General features: G+C 43.5%; 2 protein-coding genes across 2 annotated transcripts; one reads left to right on the top strand and one right to left on the bottom strand.

Annotated features, from left to right (window-relative positions):
• The first annotated feature begins 468 nt into the window (after positions 1-468).
• On the top strand, positions 469-1,452 carry LOC123062706 (protein EARLY RESPONSIVE TO DEHYDRATION 15). Its single transcript, XM_044486343.1, has 2 exons — positions 469-897; positions 980-1,452. The coding sequence occupies exons 1-2, from the start codon at positions 633-635 to the stop codon at positions 1,168-1,170; spliced, it is 456 nt and encodes a 151-aa protein (XP_044342278.1). The 5' UTR covers positions 469-632; the 3' UTR covers positions 1,171-1,452.
• An 18-nt stretch (positions 1,453-1,470) lies between these two features.
• Positions 1,471-7,841, bottom strand: LOC123062705 (histone-lysine N-methyltransferase ASHR3). Its single transcript, XM_044486342.1, has 11 exons — positions 7,377-7,841; positions 5,973-6,098; positions 5,614-5,769; positions 4,787-4,813; positions 4,491-4,605; positions 4,126-4,225; positions 3,745-3,838; positions 3,336-3,414; positions 2,872-3,043; positions 2,662-2,742; positions 1,471-1,878 (listed from the first exon to the last, which is right to left on the bottom strand). The coding sequence occupies exons 1-11, from the start codon at positions 7,722-7,724 to the stop codon at positions 1,809-1,811; spliced, it is 1,368 nt and encodes a 455-aa protein (XP_044342277.1). The 5' UTR covers positions 7,725-7,841; the 3' UTR covers positions 1,471-1,808.
• Positions 7,842-21,988: the final 14,147 nt, after the last annotated feature.

A 21,988-nucleotide genomic window follows, 5' to 3' on the forward strand; every position in this document is an offset into this window, starting at 1 on the left:
CAAAGGCGCTGGCGTTGCTGCCCACCATTGAAACGCCAAGGGACCATGGCGTTGCTGCCTTTTCCATGTGCATTTGAAATGTGGATGAACATCCTAACTAATAAGGCTAATTAATTACGACCAAAGAGGGTAGCAACGCCATGGTCCCTTGGCGTTTTCATGATGGGCAGCAACGCCAGCGCCTTTGGCGTTTCTTACCTGGTCCGCAACGCTAGCTGCCTCGGCGTTTCTTCTTGGTCAGAAACGCTAACTACCTCGGTGTTTCTATGTTAAGCAGAAACGCCGCGGGCTGTGGCGTTGCTAAAAGAGTCAAATCGTAAAATACTTTCACATCGAATTCATTTTGTGACAAAGTTCATGGAAAGGGTCAGAATAGTGATTTTGTCCGGAAAACAGCGGGCCGTACGCATCGCGCAACGTGGTAATATCCACCGCAACGGATAAGAACGCCACAACGGATAAGACCGGCCAGTCCAAAAGATCCAAGAAGCGCACTATAATATCGTCATCACCCCACGCCGTACCTGTCACCGTCCATTCCCATCCCACCCCACTCCACCAGTCCACACCGCAGCAGCACTCCAGTGAGCTCGAAACCTAGAGGAGGAAGCGATACAGTACTACAGGCAACCATGGAGGTGGTGACCGGCAGCAACGGCGGGAGGCTGAACCCGTGGGCGGAGCCCTTCGTGCCGGGCAGCTGGTGCCGCCCCGCCCCCGTGCAGGCGGCGGCCGCGGCGGAGGTCGAGGACTTCTCCACCGAGTGGTGGCGCCTCGTCGCCTCCTCGCCGTCCTTCCGCGACAGCTGGCTCCGCGACTACGGCGACCTGGGGCTCCTCGACGCCGACGAAGGCCCGGACGACAGCGACGCCTTCTTCCCTCCGCCGCGCCACAACGGTACGTGACCAGACCGGCCCAGATCTACTTTTCTTCACGGTTGTTACCTTGGTGTTAAACCTACCACCGTGGTTCGGAGCAGATGGAGAGGAGAGGAAGGGAGAGGCCGCCGTCAAGAAGAGCGGAGGCGAGGTGGCGCCCTGGGGGATCGAGAAGTGGTGGCGGGCGCACGTCGCCTCGCCGCCGGAGGTCCCGAAGTACGCGGAGAAGGCGCCTGCTAAGGTCCTGGGCGGCGGCAGGTTCAGCCCCCGCACCATCCAGCAGCCTCGCTAAGGGACCGGCCAGCCTCATCGCGTTCCGCATCGATCCATCGATCTTGGCATAAATGAATGGAAAAGGGATAGAAAAAATAGTTGTTTGCGAGCTCTTCTGCTCTTAATTAGCTTTGCTTATGCTAAATTTCGTCGTGTCTCGTTTTCGTTCTAGTTTCCAGCTCAAGATCTTAGGGAGGTTCAATTCGCTGCGCTGTGTATGTACAGACGTCTGTAAATGATGTACTAGTGTGTAATAAGATGCAGTGATGCAATGACTCCATTCGGTGCAAATGGTTTTCCAGTTTTCGTTGCCTGAACCACAATGCTGCATGTAGATTTCTGATGGATCCCACGGAGAGAAGCACAGGTTGCTCTCGGCATCTGTAGAGGTTCAGCATCGCAATCCAGAACGACTAAACTGAACTATTTGAGATAAAAAGCAACTAGACAGTTTGCTCTCGGCATCTGTTGAAAGAACTAGCTAAACACTTTTTACAGAGTTAAAACCTGCACACTTGGAAGATGAGTGGGTAATGCTGCTCTCAGCATCAATCTTCACTATACATTCCATTTCCTGCTATGTACTTTTGCATTGAGCCACAGCTTCCCTCGGTCAGAGCTGTTATATGTACCCCCCTTTGGTCAGTCTTTTACCTATCACAGCTTCCCTCGGCAGTTTTCAGCGCCACAGAAACACTCTGTCTGTGGACCAAAATGTTGTACGAAGCTACGAGATAGACCAAAAACTGAGATGAGAGTGCATCATAAAACATACTTCTGTGTACTTGCAACACTAATTCAAAAGTGAAGCAATACAGGAAATGATCTTTTAGTGCTTCCCAAAGGCTAAATATTTTACTCAGGTGCAGTGCTATATGTCGAAGATAAATCCAGAGTCTAGGACTGTTAATCTAGGTCGTGATTATGTCCCAGCCTAATTTTTTTTCAACAATCAATGAACCATTGTTATGTTAAGAAATGCTGTCAAAAACGAGAACTAAACTATAGTACAGTAACAATTATGAGTTGATGCCTCTGGAGAATTAATATTAATATAGAGTGGCGGTGCCACACACAAATTGCCACTTTGTTGAACTTATATTGCATCAGAATACTTGGAAGTTTGGAAGATTTCAGAAAGGTTGATACTTGACACCGAGGGATATTGGATCTAGCATCACCACTGCTGACATATCCTTTCCATGTAAACCTAGTATTGTCACTAGGACTTTATTTTTATTCATCTATGGTGTCAGCTTTTATTGACTATGTAGAACATAAAACGGAATCCAGAATTTTCTTATTACAGTGGAGCACCAGAAAAGGCAAAATGATAGTATGATTTAGTCAGGATAAAGATCCAGCTAAGCATCTGTACGGCTACGCAAATTAACGTTGTAAACAATTTGTTGGTTGTAGAATGCATACAAATTATACCAAACGTCAATGTGAGTGTACATCACGGAAGAACGGTATACAAAGTGCTAGGCTGATTGAGTCTCTCATGTACCTGTAATTGTAGGTCAAGGGCTCACCCACTCGTATACCCTGTAAAGAAAACACACCTAGCCTTGTCTTGCCGTTAACTTGCCTGCCAACAAACAACTCAGTTAAGCCATAAAAACACTTTTAGAGAATAAAGGAACAGCAAGCCACTAAATAAACAAACACATAGGTTAAAGAAATCCATATGCCAAGCTTCTGCAAATAAGACAATTACCAATTCTCCAACCGACAGTTAGGTCTGCAGCTGTGGTTAAAAAAGCGACAGTCATTTCCTCTGAATGTTGCATCAATTATAAAGTTGTTGTTGACTTTACACATGTAGAAATTTTGATCTCGGCGCTGTTTCATGTCTTGAAGCCTTTCTTCAAATCTCGCGCCATCTATAACTGGAATGGGGCATTATAATTATAAAATAATATATGATCTAACAAAAATGGAGAGTATACCGAGGTGAGCATCAATGATTATCTTTTGTAGTAGCTATTCTAGAAATGAAACTAGCTTTTGATTTTAACAGACATGAACTCAGGTTAACAGCAATATGTTCAGCACAATAGCAGAATAGCTCACACAACATCATTAGGAAGGTAATCACAAGCCATAGTCTCCTGTAGAAGTAGGGGTTTAAACGAACTACAATCAGATTATAAAGCAAACCAAAGAACGAATCTCAAATACCTTCTCCAACAAACTCTATCACAAAATCACCTTCCTCAATGGTTTCCAATGCTATGGCACCCCATCCGCAATGTTGTGTCTACAGAAAAAACCCACCAGGGAGTTATTTGTCACACAAAAATCTCTTAATCACAACTATATTATTATTACCAAAGAAAGTTAATAACAAGATGCAAAAATAAAAGGAAACAAAAATATATTTATATAATTGGCGCACCAGATCAAGTTTAGGCATGAAACCCCAAATAGGAAAACAAAATACTTTATAGAAACTGGAGAAGGAAGAGAAGTCATGAAATTAAGGAGTATGTTAACATTGTAAAAAACATTATAAGTTGTGAAAGTTAAAACCTTTAATTATTTTTTGTCCTCTGAAAACATGAAAAAAGAAGTCCAATGAATTCCTTACCTTAACAACCCCGATCCTTTTCTCTCTGCGAAATGGTCTGTTAGTGCACTTATTTGAGCACTTGCAAGCCTGAGAGCAGCTAATGGACACAGACCTGTAGGAATTATCATAACTTTCTATAAAAAAACTGTAGATGCATTTATATAAAATGAACGCATAAAGCATTTTATAGAATATAATCACTCTAAACTCTAAGATACAGCATTACAGTATACATTGGAAAAACCGTTTGCTGTTCAATTGGAGTATAATAATCTGGAAAATCATTCTCTAGTTATAAGCACTTCGAATTCTGATGAGAATCATCTCATAAAAAACAACGTTACACAGAGAATAAGGATCCCCCAAAGCATGCACACAAGAAATTAAGTTGGTTCGTACCTGCACGAGCATCTTATTTGACAGGTCAGAGGAGGATCACAATCACTGCATTTAGCTTCAATGGCATCACCATCACATTTCTTCTTGACGAAATATACATCTTAGCTCATTGAGGAACGAAAGATTCCAAAGTTAAAAGATAAAAATGAAAATATATACTCCCTCCGTTCCTTAATACAAGTCTTTTTAGAGATTTCAATATAGACTACATACGGAGCAAAATGAGTGAATCTACACTCTAAAATATGTCTATATACATCCGTATGTAGTCCGTATTGAAATATATAAAAGACTTATATTTAGGAACGGAGGGAGTAAAAGGGAAACTGGTCAACTAGTTTAAATTGCAATCATATAAAGGATACTATGCTTCAAACGTACATATGGAGGTGGTTTTGTCACACTTTCCAACTCCTCCTTAATATGGTCAATATTGAACTCTTGATCAGCATATGGGAGAGGTAATCGCTGGAAGGCTTCCTGTAAATGAATCAATACTCAACAATGAATACAGATCAAAGAAAAACTATAAGAACAAAACCGTTAATAGTCCACCAACATCACATATTTACGAAGGCAATATGACAGAGAAACAAAATTGGATAAGTTCTGTGTGTTCAGCAATACAGAGAATCAAATGTGAAGTGGAACTATTAACCACCTCAATGTTATATGCTGGACCTGCACCCTGTAAGAAGCACATATCACACCGTCAGCAACATTAACAACAACAGAAACAACCAAAGCCTATAGAAATAAAGAGATCAAATAAAATGCATTCAACCATATTAAAGCAAATGGTATGGAACAAATTGTTGAATGTTCTTTCTTTTCATGATTTAAGTAGTCAACAAAGAGAATATTTTGGAATGCATATTGGAGGCATTTACAATTGGAGGATGCCGTTTGCAGACCAACTTATCCGAAGAGGCCCTCCGTGGTCGATACACTAATACTAGTTAATGAATTGAAACCAGAGTACAAAATCATCAAGCTTATGTTTCATAATAAGACCTTCAGAATTGGTGATACGAAATAAGAACATATGCTTGATATGGTAAAAGGCTGTCGGTATGTGAGCATATAAGGTTATTGCTTCAGGCAACCTGCTCAATAGTCTGTATTTCAAATTGAGAATCGTGGGGCTGCAGGTTATGGTCAGGAAGAAAGTTATAATTCAAATTTGCATCCCTGTGCATCATTACACTTAAGGCTTTAATTTATACTATTCTCTCATCAGCCAATATTGAACAATCATATCAACCCAATACTAAATAAGCTTACCATGTTTTTATTGTAATTCTCGGCTCTTGCTATTAAGTAGAAAACTGTAAACACTCAGTCGCAATTATCTAGGAGAAACTGCCATGATGCCGGTTAAAAACCCAATTGTCCACACTGCTATATTATTGTAGGCACTGAAGATACGGTTTATATAAGGAACTGACAGAGAAGCACCAAATAGGGTGGATGAAGCATAGCATCAACCTCACTAGTTGATGACCAAATACTCCAACTTATCATTAGCTTTGAAGGATCAACAGGCTCAGCCATTCTGTTCTGATGCAGCGAACATTGCGTACATGCAGGCATTACATGTTTCAGCCGGTGCCAAGTTGTTCTCCTTTTGCAGTGAAAACATAACTGCACAGTTAACAAACATATGAGGGGATAAATAATCGTAAATTGTTGAAACTAACAAAGGCTTCAACGAAACAAAATACTCGTAATTATTTCTCATTGGTTGCACAGATAGGCATTTATATCTATAGTATATATCATTGTTTGTAATCTTGGAAAAAAATATAATTGCTTTTTAGATATGTAACTTTGTTTCAGCAACTTACATGTCGAGGGCAGCTTCCATCACTTTTTTCAGAACAAACCTTATGCAAGGTTACTTCACAGTGATGACCTGAACATCGCGTCCTTTCATCGGGCAGGATACTCCTTGAGCAAATTGGGCACTCAACCTAAATCCAAAGGATTTAAAAGATTCCTTCTTTTAGAGAATCAGTAGGGAATCACACTCACACTACCTTATGTAACATCCGGAGTACACATTAAAATACTGTGTGAGCAGAATCACTTGATATTGGTATCCTATATTCAGAATCTTTAAAGTGGATCAGAATCCTATAGGAAGTGTTACTTGGCATCCATCCTTCATTTCTTGACCAAGCTTTCACCTAATATTTAATTAACTTATAAGAGTCTGACTGTGTTTCTATGCAGAAGATTGCATACCCTGATCACCTTGATGTCCCTTATAACAAGATTTATAGCATATTCCAGGATTGTTGTTCCCTTATTATCAGCAACCAGAGCTACAGAGAATGAATACAAGCAACGGCACAACACTTGTGTTTAATTGAACTCTCAATATTACAGCCTTCTTCTGTCAGTTCTATCAGAGTTGGGCGATCACATATGCAGCAACTTTTTATACAGGTTACCAAAGCATCTTTGTCCAAAGAACATTCCAGGAACATATACTTCGGAAGGCATCCGTATTTCCTAAGAATATCTACCCGCTTCAAAAATTCAGTTTCTTCAGGTTATCTTCAGATCAACACTCCATTCTTGCATGCACTTGGGTGATGTCGTTGAGCTCAAGAGTTTTGAGTCTCATCTCCTACCTTAACTGAAAAGACACATAGTTCCTCCTGTGCGCTCTAGCTTCTTTTTCTTGCATAGAGCTAAATTCTTCCATATGTGCTCTGCATACATAACTTGAGATGCCACTATTCGTCCAGTTCATATGGTTAATGTTATAGAACTCAATTCAACATTTTGTAACATGTTTCTGAAGTACTCCATGTTCTTTAGTTGTGAGCAACTATCGGAAACAGTGTGTGCCCTCAGTCCAATTGTCCTATAAAATGAATAACCACCTCACATTTTCTAGTGTGGTGATGTCCTTGTTCAGATACAACCCTTATTGCACCGATTTCCACATCTCTATCACAGTTCTAGTTTTCTCTCCAATTTCTGTGGTGACATCCAAATCCATCTAGTGTATCATTTGCTCTCAGTGTGGAGTACTAATAACCGCATTGAGACTCATTGTTCTTTGTTCCAAACCATGTTCCCCTTTCGGTCTCTATCCCGAGTTCCGTGCCACCAGACAATCACCCCCATTTACCACTTCATCCCGTTTCTAGCAAACCTAACATTTTAGTTGTCAGAGTCCTGATTGACACACAAGCTGCTAACTGAATTGCAGGCCTGGCAGTGGTACCGGCACGTACCTTCCTCGGCGCGCCTTTCTGGAGGAAAGGGAGGACGCACTCCTCCGCCGGGGCGCCTGACGCGGCCTTCGCTGCCCCCCACTCCTCCGTGCATGCCTGTACAGTCCGCCGCAGAGGCGCCGCGGGGGACTTGCGCCGTATCCGCGAGGACGACGGCGCCGCCGAGGGGAGGCCACGGATGCGGGTCCGGACGCTGATACGCACCGACCGGCGGGGGTCGGTTCCTCCTGGAGACTCCGCCGCGGCCGGCGGGGACGGTGGCGGGGGAGAGCAGGGGGGCTGCTGGGGCGCCTGTGGGCCGAGGCGGGCGGAGCGGCGGACGGGCGCTGGGCGGGGAGGCCCCGCCATTGGTGGTGACACGGCGATCGGACGGGACAGGATTAGGGTTTCCGTGCGACGCGCGGCGCGGTGTTGGGGGGATTTGGGGAGGTTGCGGGGGCGGAGAGGAGCGGAGGGAGCGAGCGGAGGGCGGGAAGAAGAAGAGGAGAAGTGCGGGTGCGGTTTGGGTAGTTCCTTGGCGGAGTGGGGTCGTGGGGAGTGGTGATGTGTAACGCTTAAACAACGCTCGTTGTGACCGTTAAGGCAAATCGGCCACTGCATCCGCAAATGGTCCGGCAGGGGTGCGGCCCATAAAAGTAGTAGCTGCAGTTTCCTTTATTTTACGAAATTGTCACTGGCGGCCGGTCTAGGAGGCAAAATGCCATTTTGCATGGCCTACGGGAACTTTTGTGATAGGGTGCATGTAAAAACTATGGAGACGCATCTCTTTTTGGTGGTGATTAGACGCTATGAAACATCGCATTTTAATTTACTCATATTGCTATGCATTTGGAATGAAAGAGGTCAGATCTGGACGGACTTTTAGAAAATATGCTTGGATGGCCGGCTTCCGTATCCATGTCCGCAGAGAAGTCCGTTGACAAATAGTGTGTTCCGTTTTAGATAACGGTGTTGGATATGCCCTGACAATCATATGGTCAATCCACCCGGCTTCAAAATCTAGACTTGGCATGGGTGTCTGTAATTTTTTGAATTTATTTCAGTCTTCTCAACATTCATTTCTTCCACGGAGACAAGTTCATCAATCTCAAGATTTATCGGCTTAGTCTTCACAATGGGGAGTAACTTAGGGTAGTAACATGCATGTTACTACCTCCGCAGTGGGTAGTAACATATGTGTTGTCATGCATCACTTTATTTATTAAGTTATAGGCTCATATTTTCTTGATATGTGTGATGTTATATTAACTAGCTATGTTATCACATGTCTCTTTTTTTTCATTAATTATATGCCGCATCATTTATTTTCTATATCTATGTCTATACCAATATAAAAAGACCCAAAGGGGCAGACCCAATACATCTTCCATCTATTTGCGTTAATCCAACGGTCTTAATTCTCCCGATGGTGAGCGATTAAACACGTTTAGCACTAGCGTTGGACATTCCTTTCTCTCCTTGACCCCTTTCCTTTCTCATCTAACGATAGAAAGGAAATACTAAACTGCCTCCCTACACCGCCTGGACGCCGCCGCCTTGCTCCGCCCCAATCCCCTCCGTACGCCGCGCCTTCACGCCATCCGCGACGACGCCGCCTCGCTCCCGTCACACCGTCGGTGACGACGCCGCCCCGCTCCTCTCCGTCGCGGTGCCTTCACGACGCCGCTCCGCTCCGCCCTGATCCCCTTCGTACGCCGCGCCCTTCCTTGCTCCGCCCCAATCCCCTCCGTACGCTGCGCCTTCACGCCGTCCGCGACGCCGCCGCCTCGCTCCCTTCACGCCGTTGGCGACGACACCGCCCCGCTCCTCTTCGTCGCGGTGCCTTCACGACGCCGCTCCGCTCCGCCCCAATCCTCTCCGTCGCCGCACTGTCACGGCCTCGCCCCCATCACACCGAGCCGCAGCACCTCCCCGACGTCGCCCGCACCCACCACCTCCTACAACACCTGCTCGGGCCGCACTCGGGGACGACGCCTACTCCTAGGCCAGGCGGGGACGGCGCCTTCTACATCGCCTCGACGACCGTCTGGTACGCTGCCTCCTACATAACCTGAAAGGCGTCCATTCACATCTCCGCCTTCAAACACGCAGCAGGTCTTTCATCTCTGCGTTCTTTCATCTCTATAAGTACAGGAATCCAGATATACATGTAACATGTTTGCACTTTTTTTGTCGAGTGTCATAACAAATAGGGCTGGTCTAATAATTTATTAAAGGAAATAATGCATACTAACCAAGGCCTCTATCTTGTAAGAATATCCATGTGATTAGGATCGTCATGTTGTACCGCAATATTGGCCTCTTGCACTTTATTAGCATAACATTTTGTGGGTGTTCCATAATCTATACCCAAACAAATTAGCATTATTAGTTTAGAAAGCAGACTCGGTGAATTAGTACAACTAAATATGGACTACATGATTCATCTCCGCCGAAAAGCCAGTTTAAAAACATCTTCCATCGGTGATTTGCATTGATCACGTTATACTGATTTTGTTCTTCCTCACACCTCAAGCATCTATGCAAAATAGTTATTCTTCACGTTATACTGATTTTGTTCTTCTCCCTCGCAATCAGCTAATCGTGGCCACTTTGGGCATCTTACAAGAGCCGCCTCGCTCCCTTTGGGCAGAGCTGACCGGGGATAATAATCACATGGATGATGATAAGAAGGCGCAGGGCAATCAAGGCAAACAAGGATGGTATGCACGGATGTCTGACGATAAAAAGGCCGAATACCTCGAGAAGCGGCGTCAGGCACGTGCTGACAAGAAGGCTGCAACTCTTATTGCTGTGAAATGTCAGCAACTATCTCAAGACCATCCTTCTATTCTGTCTCCGGAACGTACACCATTCAGCAATATAACCAACACACACAAATATGGTACATTCCTTACCTCCAGAACTTTACTTCTTCATTGCTTCATGGAGGATGTAGTCATGATTGTTCTGTTTCCTTCACTCTTTTTTGCCATGTATAGTGAGTACACCTGCAAGCTCTGGGAGTACTGCTCATCAACCTGCAGATAGCAATGTTCAATGCAAAAAACAAGGTGGGGGGTGGTATGCCCGTATGTCCCAAGAGAAGAAATCAGAGCACCTGGAGAAGCTCCGTATGGCCCGACTAGAAAAGAAAGCTATAGAAAAAAGTGTGAATGTTGATTTACCTCAATCCCCTGCCACTCAGTTTTCCACAGGTAACATCCCCCTATCTGCTATATATTCATTGCCTTGGCTGTCAGACGATGTAATCATATATTTTGTCTCTTTCATTCCTCAATTTTGCCATATGGAAAGTAAGTACAGCAGCAGCCTCCGGTACTACTGATCATCAACCTGTAGAGACATGCAAAAAACAAAGTGGACATGGGTGGTATTCCCGTCTGTCCCAAGAGAAGAAAGCGGAACACCTAGAGAAGCTCCGGATAGCCCGACTAGAAAAGAAAGCTGCAACAAAAAGTTTGGGTGTTGATGTATCTCAATTCCCTGCTCCTCAAGTTTCCACACGTAATATCTCATATCTGTGTTATGTTGGGTTTCGTAGTAATTTCAAAAAATTTCCTACGAACACGCAAGATCATGTGATGCATAGCAACGAGAGGGGAGAGTGTTGTCTACGTACCCAACGCAGACCGACTGCGGAAGCGCTGACACGACGTAGAGGAAGTAGTCGTACGTCTTCACGATCCAACCGATCAAGCACCGAAACTACGGCACCTCTGAGTTCGAGCACACGTTCAGCTCGATGACGATCCCCGGACTCCGATCCAGCAAAGTGTCGGGGAAGAGTTCCGTCAGCACGACGGCGTGGTGACGATCTTGATGTACTACATCAGCAGGGCTTCGCCTAAATTCCGCTACAGTATTATCGAGGAATATGGTGGCTAGGGGCACCGCACACGGCTAAGGAATAGATCACGTGGATCAACTTGTGTGTTTCTGGGGTGCCTCTGCCTCAGTATATAAAGGAGCCAAGGGGGAGGGGGCGCCGGCCAGGAGGAGGGCGCAGGAGGAGTCCTACTCCTTCCGAGAGTAGGACCCCCCCCCAATCCTAGTTGGACTAGGATTCTCCGAGGGGGAAAGAGGGAGAGGGGGGCCGGCCACCTCTCCTAGTCCTAATAGGACTAGGGGAGGGGGGAGGCGCGCAGCCACCTTGGGCTGCCCCTTTCTCCTTTCCACTAAAACCCATGAAGGCCCATATGGCTTCCGGGGGGGTCCGGTAACCTCCCGGTACTCCGGTAAAATCCCGATTTCACCCGGAACACTTCCGATATCCAAACATAGGCTTCCAATATATCAATCTTTACGTCTCGACCATTTTGAGACTCCTCGTCATGTCCGTGATCACATCCGGGACTCCGAACAACCTTCGGTACATCAAAATGCATAAACTCATAATATAACTGTCATCGTAACCTTAAGCGTGCGGACCCTACGGGTTCGAGAACAATGTAGACATGACCGAGACATGTCTCCGGTCAATAACCAATAGCGGGACCTGGATGCCCATATTGGCTCCTACATATTCTACGAAGATCTTTATAGGTCAGACCGCACAACAACATACGTTGTTCCCTTTGTCACCGGTATGTTACTTGCCCGAGATTCGATCGTCGGTATCCAATACCTAGTTCAATCTCGTTACCGACAAGTCTCTTTACTCGTTCCATAATACATCATCTCACAACTAACATATTAGTTGTAATGCTTGCAAGGCTTATGTGATGTGCATTACCGAGAGGGCCCAGAGATACCTCTCCGACAATTGGAGTGACAAATCCTAATCTCGAAATACGCCAACCCAACATGTACCTTTGGAGACACCTATAATGCTCCTTTATAATCACCCAGTTACGTTGTGACGTTTGGTAGCACCCAAAGTGTTCCTCCGGCAAACGGGAGTTGCATAATCTCATAGTTATAGGAACATGTATAAGTCATGAAGAAAGCAATAGCAACATACTAAACGATCGGGTGCTAAGCTAATGGAATAGGTCATGTCAATCAGATCATTCAACTAATGATGTGACCTCGTTAATCAAATAACAACTCATTGTTCATGGTTAGGAAATATAACCATCTTTGATTAACGAGCTAGTCAAGTAGAGGCATACTAGTGACACTTTGTTTGTCTATGTATTCACACATGTATTATGTTTCCGGTTAATACAATTCTAGCATAAATAATAAACATTTATCATGATTATAAGGAAATAAATAATAACTTTATTATTGCCTCTAGGGCATATTTCCTTCAGTCTCCCACTTGCACTAGAGTCAATAATCTAGATTACACTGTAATGATTCTAACACCCATGGAGCCTTGGGGCTGATCATGTTTTGCTCGTGGAAGAGGCTTAGTCAACGGGTCTGCAACATTCAGATCTGTATGTATCTTGCAAATCTCTATGTCTCCCACCTGGACTAGATCCCGGATGGAGTTGAAGCGTCTCTTGATGTGTTTGGTCCTTTTGTGAAATCTGGATTCCTTTGCCAAGGCAATTGCACCAGTATTGTCACAAAAGATTTTCATTGGACCCGATGCACTAGGTATGACACCTAGATCGGATATGAACTCCTTCATCCAGACTCCTTCGTTCGCTGCTTCCGAAGCAGCTATGTACTCCGCTTCACATGTAGATCCCACTACGACGCTTTGTTTAGAACTGCACCAACTGACAGCTCCACCGTTTAATGTAAACACGTATCCGGTTTGCGATTTAGAATCGTCCGGATCAGTGTCAAAGCTTGCATCAACGTAACCTTTTACCGTGAGCTCTTTGTCACCTCCATATACGAGAAACATATCCTTAGTCCTTTTCAGGTATTTCAGGATGTTCTTGACCGCTGTCCAGTGATCCACTCCTGGATTACTTTGGTACCTCCCTGCTAAACTTATAGCAAGGCACACATTAGGTCTGGTAGACAGCATTGCATACATGATAGAGCCTATGGCTGAAGCATAGGGAACATCTTTCATTTTCTCTCTATCTTCTGCAGTGGTCGGGCATTGAGTCTTACTCAACTTCACACCTTGTAACACAGGCAAGAACCCTTTCTTTGCTTGATCCATTTTGAACTTCTTCAAAACTTTGTCAAGGTATGTGCTTTGTGAAAGTCCAATTAAGCGTCTTGATCTATCTCTATAGATCTTAATGCCTAATATGTAAGCAGCTTCACCGAGGTCTTTCATTAAAAAACTCTTATTCAAGTATCCCTTTATGCTATCCAGAAATTCTATGTCATTTCCAATTAGTAATATGTCATCCACATATAATATCAGAAATGCTACAGAGCTCCCACTCACTTTCTTGTAAATACAGGCTTCTCCGAAAGTCTATATAAAACCAAATGCTTTGATCACACTATCAAAGCGTTTATTCCAACTCCGAGAGGCTTGCACCAGTCCATAAATGGATCGCTGGAGCTTACACACTTTGTTAGCTCCCTTTGGATCGACAAAACCTTCCGATTGCATCATATACAACTCTTCTTCCAGAAATCCATTCAGGAATGCAGTTTTGACATCCATCTGCCAAATTTCATAATCATAAAATGCGGCAATCGCTAACATGATTCGGACAGACTTAAGCATCGCTACAAGTGAGAAAGTCTCATCGTAGTCAACCCCTTGAACTTGTTGAAAACCTTTCGCGACAAGTCGAGCTTTGTAGACAGTAACATTACCATCAGCGTCAGTCTTCTTCTTGAAGATCCATTTATTATCAATTGCTTGCCGATCATCGGGCAAGTCAACCAAAGTCCATACTTTGTTCTCATACATGGATCCCATCTCAGATTTCATGGCTTCAAGCCACTTTGCGGAATCTGGGCTCACCATCGCTTCTTCATAGTTTGTAGGTTCATCATGATCTAGTAGCATGACTTCCAGAACAGGATTACCGTACCACTCTGGTGCGGATCTTACTCTGGTTGATCTACGAGGTTCAGTAGTATCTTGATCTGAAGTTTCATGATCATTATCATTAGCTTCCTCACTAACTGGTGTAGGTGTCACTGAAACAGTTTTCTGTGATGTACTACTTTCTAGTAAGGGAGCAGGTACAGTTATCTCGTCAAGTTCTACTTTCCTCCCACTCACTTCTTTCGAGAGAAACCCCTTCTCTAGAAAGGATCCATTCTTAGCAACGAATGTCTTGCCTTCGGATCTGTGATAGAAGGTGTACCCAACAGTCTCCTTTGGGTATCCTATGAAGACACATTTCTCCGATTTGGGTTCGAGCTTATCAGGTTGAAGCTTTTTCACATAAGCATCGCAGCCCCAAACTTTAAGAAACGACAACTTTAGTTTCTTGCCAAACCATAGTTCATAAGGTGTCGTCTCAACGGATTTTGATGGTGCCCTATTTAATGTGAATGCGGCCGTCTCTAAAGCATAACCCCAAAACGATAGCGGTAAATCTGTAAGAGACATCATAGATCGCACCATATCTAGTAAAGTACGATTACAACATTCGGACACACCATTACGCTGTGGTGTTCCGGGTGGCGTGAGTTGCGAAACTATTCCATAGTTTTTCAAATGTACACCAAACTCGTAACTCAAATATTCTCCTCCACGATTAGATCGTAGAAACTTTATTTTCTTGTTATGATGATTTTCAACTTCACTCTGAAATTCTTTGAACTTTTCAAATGTTTCAGACTTATGTTTCATTAAGTAGATATACCCATATCTGCTTAAATCATCTATGAAGGTGAGAAAATAACGATATCCGCCACGAGCCTCAATATTCATCGGACCACATACATCGGTATGTATGATTTCCAACAAATCTGTTGCTCTCTCCATAGTACCAGAGAATGGTGTTTTAGTCATCTTGCCCATGAGGCACGGTTCGCAAGTACCAAGTGATTCATAATCAAGTGGTTCCAAAAGTCCATCAGTATGGAGTTTCTTCATGCGCTTTACATCGATATGACCTAAACGACAGTGCCACAAATAATTTGCACTTTCATTATCAACTCTCCATCTTTTGGCTTCAACATTATGAATATGTGTATTACTACTATCGAGGTTCAATAAGAATAGACCACTCTTCAAGGGTGCATGACCATAAAAGATATTACTCATATAAATAGAACAACCATTATTCTCTGATTTAAATGAATAACCGTCTCGCATCAAACAAGATCCAGATATAATGTTCATGCTCAACGCTGGCACCAAATAACAATTATTTAGGTCTAATATTAATCCCGAAGGTAGATGTAGAGGTAGCGTGCCGACCGCGATCACATCGACTTTGGAACCGTTTCCCACGCGCATCGTCACCTCGTCCTTTGCCAGTGCCCGCTTATTCCGTCCCTGTTTCGAGTTGCAAATATTAGCAACAGAACTAGTATCAAATACCCAGGTGCTACTGCGAGCTCTAGTAAGGTACACATCAATAACATGTATATCACATATACCTTTGTTCACCTTGCCATCCTTCTTATCTGCCAAATACTTGGGGCAGTTCCGCTTCTAGTGACCAGTCTGCTTGCAGTAGAAGCACTCAGTTTTAGGCTTAGGTCCAGACTTGGGTTTCTTCTCTTGAGCAGCAACTTGCTTGCCGTTCTTCTTGAAGTTCCCCTTCTTCCCTTTGCCCTTTTTCTTGAAACTAGTGGTCTTGTTAACCATCAACACTTGATGCTCCTTCTTGATTTCTACCTCCGCAGCTTTCAGCATTGCGAAGAGCTCGGGAATAGTCTTGTTCATCCCTTGCATATTATAGTTCATCATGAAGCTCTTGTAGCTTGGTGGCAGTGATTGGAGAATTCTGTCAATGACGCAATCATCCGGAAGATCCAATTGAATCAAGTGATTATTATACCCAGACATTTTGAGTATATGCTCACTGACAGAACTGTTCTCCTCCATCTTGCAGCTATAGAACTTATTGGAGACTTCATATCTCTCAATCCGGGCATTTGCTTGAAATATTAACTTCAACTCCTGGAACATCTCATATGCTCCATGACGTTCAAAACGTCGTTGAAGTCCCGATTCTAAGCCGTAAAGCATGGCACACTGAACTATCGAGTAGTCATCAGCTTTGCTCTGCCAGACGTTCATAACATCTGGTGTTGCTCCAGCAGCAGGCCTGGCACCCAATGGTGCTTCCAGGATGTAATTCTTCTGAGCAGCAATGAGGATAATCCTGAAGTTACGGACCCAGTCCGTATAGTTGCTACCATCATCTTTCAACTTTGCTTTCTCAAGGAACGCATTAAAATTCAACGGAACAACAGCACGAGCCATCTATCTACAATCAACATAAACAAGCAAGATACTATCAGGTACTAAGTTCATGATAAGTTTAAGTTCAATTAATCAAATTACTTAAGAACTCCCACTTAGATAGACATCCCTCTAATCTTCTAAGTGATTATGTGATCCAAATCAACTAAACCATAACCGATCATCACGTGAGATGGAGTAGTTTTCAATGGTGAACATCGTTATGTTGATCATATCTACTATATGATTCACGCTCGACCTTTCGGTCTCTGTGTTCCGAGGCCATATCTGCATATGCTAGGCTCGTCAAGTTTAACCTGAGTATTCTGCGTGTGCAAAACTGGCTTGCACCCGTTGTAGATGGACGTAGAGCTTATCACACCCGATCATCACATGGTGTCTGGGCACGACGAACTTTGGCAACGGTGCATACTCAGGGAGAACACTTCTTGATAATTTAGTGAGAGATCATCTTATAATGCTACCGTCAATCAAAGCAAGATAAGATGCATAAAAAGATAAACATCACATGCAATCAGTATAAGTGATATGATATGGCCATCATCATCTTGTGCTTGTGATCTCCATCTCCGAAGCACCGTCATGATCACCATCGTCACCGGCGCAACACCTTGATCTCCATCGTAGCATCGTTGTCGTCTCGCCAATCTTATGCTTCCACGACTATCACTACCGTTTAGTAATAAAGTAAAGCATTACATCGCGATTGCATTGCATACAATAAAGCGACAACCATATGGCTCCTGCCAGTTGCCGATAACTCGGTTACAAAACATGATCATCTCATACAATAAAATTCAGCATCATGCCTTGACCATATCACATCACAACATGCCCTGCAAAAACAAGTTAGACGTCCTCTACTTTGTTGTTGCAAGTTTTACGTGGCTGCTACGGGCTTAAGCAAGAACCAATCTCACCTACGCATCAAAAACCACAACGATAGTTTTTCAAATAGACTCCGTTTTAACCTTCGCAAGGACCGGGCGTAGCCACACTTGGTTCAACTAAAGTTGGAGAGAAAGTCGCCCGCAAGCCACCTATGTGCAAAGCACGTCGGGGGAACCGGTCTCGCGTAAGCGTACGCGTAATGTTGGCCCGGGTCGTCTCGTCCAACAATGTCGCCGAACCAAAGTATGACATGCTGGTAGGCAGTATGACTTATATCGCCCACAACTCACTTGTGTTCTACTCGTGCATATAACATCAACATAAATAACCTAGGCTCGGATGCCACTGTTGGGTTTCGTAGTAATTTCAAAAAAATTCCTACGCACACGCAAGATCATGTGATGCATAGCAACGAGAGGGGAGAGTGTTGTCTACGTACCCAACGCAGACCGACTGCGGAAGCGCTGACACGACGTAGAGGAAGTAGTCGTACGTCTTCACGATCCAACCGATCAAGCACCGAAACTACGGCACCTCCGAGTTCGAGCACACGTTCAGCTCGATGACGATCCCCGGACTCCGATCCAGCAAAGTGTCGGGGAAGAGTTCCGTCAGCACGACGGCGTGGTGACGATCTTGATGTACTACAGCAGCAGGGCTTCGCTTAAACTCCGCTACAGTATTATCGAGGAATATGGTGGCTGGGGGCACCGCACACTGCTAAGGAATAGATCACGTGGATCAACTTGTGTGTTTCTGGGGTGCCTCTGCCTCAGTATATAAAGGAGCCAAGGGGGAGGGGGGCGCCGGCCAGGAGGAGGGCGCAGGAGGAGTCCTACTCCTTCCGGGAGTAGGACTCCCCCCCAATCCTAGTTGGACTAGGATTCCCCGAGGGGGAAAGAGGGAGAGGGGGGCCGGCCACCTCTCCTAGTCCTAATAGGACTAGGGGAGGGGGCAGGCGCGCAGCCACCTTGGGCTGCCCCTTTCTCCTTTTCACTAAAGCCCATGAAGGCCCATATGGCTCCCGGGGGGTTCCGGTAACCTCCCGGTACTCCGGTAAAATCCCGATTTCACCCGAAACACTTCCGATATCCAAACATAGGCTTCCAATATATCAATCTTTACGTCTCGACCATTTCGAGACTCCTCGTCGTGTCCATGATCACATCCGGGACTCCGAACAACCTTCGGTACATCAAAATGCATAAACTCATAATATAACTGTCATCGTAACCTTAAGCGTGCGGACCCTACGGGTTCGAGAACAATGTAGACATGACCGAGACATGTCTCCGGTCAATAACCAATAGCGGGACCTGGATACCCATATTGGCTCCTACATATTCTACGAAGATCTTTATCGGTCAGACCGCACAACAACATACGTTGTTCCCTTTGTCACCGGTATGTTACTTGCCCGAGATTCTATCGTCGGTATCCAATACCTAGTTCAATCTCGTTACGGCAAGTCTCTTTACTCGTTCCGTAATACATCATCTCACAACTAACATATTAGTTGTAATGCTTGCAAGGCTTATGTGATGTGCATTACCGAGAGGGCCCAGAGATACCTCTCCGACAATCAGAGTGACAAATCCTAATCTCGAAATACGCCAACCCAACATGTACCTTTGGAGACACCTATAATGCTCCTTTATAATCAACCAGTTACGTTGTGACGTTTGGTAGCACCCAAAGTGTTCCTCCGACAAACGGGAGTTGCATAATCTCATAGTTATAGGAACATGTATAAGTCATGAAGAAAGCAATAGCAACATACTAAACGATCGGGTGCTAAGCTAATGGAATGGGTCATGTCAATTAGATCATTCAACTAATGATGTGACCTCGTTAATCAAATAACAACTCATTGTTCATGGTTAGGAAACATAACCATCTTTGGTTAACGAGCTAGTCAAGTAGAGGCATACTAGTGACACTTTGTTTGTCTATGTATTCACACATGTATTATGTTTCCGGTTAATACAATTCTAGCATGAATAATAAACATTTATCATGATTATAAGGAAATAAATAATAACTTATTATTGCCTCTAGGGCATATTTCCTTCATGTTATTCATTGCCTTCGAGTGTGTCTGCACCAATCGAAAATGTAATCTATGTGATCTCTCACTGATTTTCTCATCTTCAAGTTGCAGCTTGTACGGTGGGACACAAGAAACAAAGTGGTCATGGTTGGTTTGCTAGACTATCTGAAGATAAAAAAGAAGAATACCGGAAGAAGCGTAGGATGTCCCGGCAGGAAAAACAAAATGCGATTCTCCATGACGATGTTTCGCTTGGTAATATTACTAAATACGATGGTGGTATGCTAAACACGGAGGATGATGATGATAATGATTGGATGTACACTAATCTGAATTACCAACGAGCTAATCTGAATTGCCAGCAAGGTACAGTGCACGTTCAACATATACATGACATGCAAGGACAAGAAAGATTTCTGCCCAGAAGTTTTATATCTGGACAGTCCAGTGAAACGAAAGGTGTGTACTCACCCAAACTAATTTCCTCGTGCCCTGCGACATGTGAGCCAGGGGCCTGTTGTGGTCTCCCTCGAAAGCAGCAAGGGCGTGTCTCAGTCGCCGTTTAGAACAGCCCGCCATGTAGCACTTGCTCGCCGGCCACCGCCGTTTTCAGGAATTGCCGTTCTACAAGTTGGTTGGCATCGAGGCGGAGCCTCAAAAGCAGGACAGGAAAGTTGCAGGCTCGAGCACATTGCCCGGTGTCACGAGCGCTGGGTTTTCGGGGCGTTCCTGCGGTGATTTGTTTTGACAGGCATTAGATCAGATCGGAGGTAGGAGATGAAGTTGTACAATGAGATTAAGACATCACAGGGGGTAATCTGTCAAACACATTTAAGTGGCTAAGAGGAATCCCACCTCTCATATAATCCGTTCGTTTTAGATCTGACGGATAGGAGGGAAAGTTTTCAGATTTTCACTAAACAAGCGTTTTCACCCGATACGTTGCCATATATATATATATATATATATATATATATATATATATATATATATATATATATATATATATATATATATTCTTCACCCCCCTCTATTTTACCATCAATGCATCGTAATTTTACATTCCGTAAGTTTTGTCTTATTTTCGACGTAAAAAGAGACCATAAGAAAATATATAATCGCCGTAAAAAATATTGTATGTTATGTAAAATTACAAACGTAAAAACATAGTCTAAAATACACATAAACTACAAATTTTCTTGTCTTATGACCTATATTTTTGTTTTTTATGTCAAATTTTACGTAGTGAATCAATAGGAATGTAACTATTTGAATTCTAAACGTAATTTAATTATGAAATGATTGTAAGATTACCTTGGGTGAAGAAATACTTATTCTGCACCCCGGATGATGAATAGTAACACTATAGGGTCGCGCTATTCGTCATCCTGGGTGGGGAATAATTATTCTTCACCCCCTCTCTATTTTGACATCAAGGCACCGTATTTTTACGTTTCGTAAAATTTGTCTTATTTCGTCCACAAAAGAGAACGTAAGAAAATATGTACTCGCCGTAAAAAATATTTTATGTTACGTAAAATTATGAATATAAAAACATAGTGTAAAACATACATAAAATGTGATTTTTCTGATCTTATAACCCATATTTTTGCTTTTTTTATACCAAATGTTACATATTGAATCAATGTGCATGTAACTATTTATATTCTAAACGTAATTTATTTAGGAAGCGATCGTAAGATTACCTCGGGTGAAGAATAACTTATTCTGCACACTGGGTGATGAATAAGTTACACTAACTGATTTCTTATTTCTTATTCTATATTGTGTTAATTGTAGATATTGCTGGTGTAGTCATGTATGTGGGCCCAGTTGGCCATGACATAGATTCCCCCCTAGGCATGAGGGAAGTAGCAGTCATTGACGCTGGCATGCGAATTATCTTCCTACACATTTCCAAAGAACTAGCTGAACGTCATTGGAATGAACTTCTTTCTACTGAAGCAAATGTTGGCTTAATCATGGCAACCTCTATGGAGGTTGATCAACTATCCAATAAGTTTTTTCTTAAGAAGTATTGTACCCTTTCTGTATCATGTTATTACTAACTTGAGAGTTGATAACAGAAACTCTTCTTAGCACGGGGACAACAACTTTATGCATACATAGCCTTTTCTTTTTGTTGTTGGACATTGAGATTTGCTTAATGACTTATTTGGGTTTATATATTTATTGTGTATGGCTACACGTGCATTGCACGTGCATGCTTACTAGTGATTAGATAAGTATGATGTTACCACCTATATTACTCTCATTGTGGGTAGTCTCCGAGTGCTCATCGAGGCAAGACCCGTTTGCATACTATCATAAAGTGAGTGTTCCTACATTTATACGAGTGTCTACGTTTGCACATTTTTTTTCTAAGAAAAAAGGCTTATGGTCACT

This window comes from Triticum aestivum, chromosome 3A (assembly GCF_018294505.1).
Source record: "Triticum aestivum cultivar Chinese Spring chromosome 3A, IWGSC CS RefSeq v2.1, whole genome shotgun sequence".
Lineage (NCBI taxonomy): Eukaryota > Viridiplantae > Streptophyta > Magnoliopsida > Poales > Poaceae > Triticum > Triticum aestivum.

Coding starts and splice junctions, on each gene's coding strand:
- LOC123062705 (XM_044486342.1), bottom strand. CDS start 7,724: ATGGCGGGGCCTCCCCGCCCAGCGCCCGTCCGCCGCTCCGCCCGCCTC. Junction 5,770..5,972: donor ATGGAAGCTGCCCTCGACAT/GTAAGTTGCTGA, acceptor TTAACTGTGCAG/TTATGTTTTCACTGCAAAAG. Junction 4,606..4,786: donor GTCCAGCATATAACATTGAG/GTGGTTAATAGT, acceptor ATTCATTTACAG/GAAGCCTTCCAGCGATTACC.
- LOC123062706 (XM_044486343.1), top strand. CDS start 633: ATGGAGGTGGTGACCGGCAGCAACGGCGGGAGGCTGAACCCGTGGGCG. Junction 898..979: donor CCCTCCGCCGCGCCACAACG/GTACGTGACCAG, acceptor GGTTCGGAGCAG/ATGGAGAGGAGAGGAAGGGA.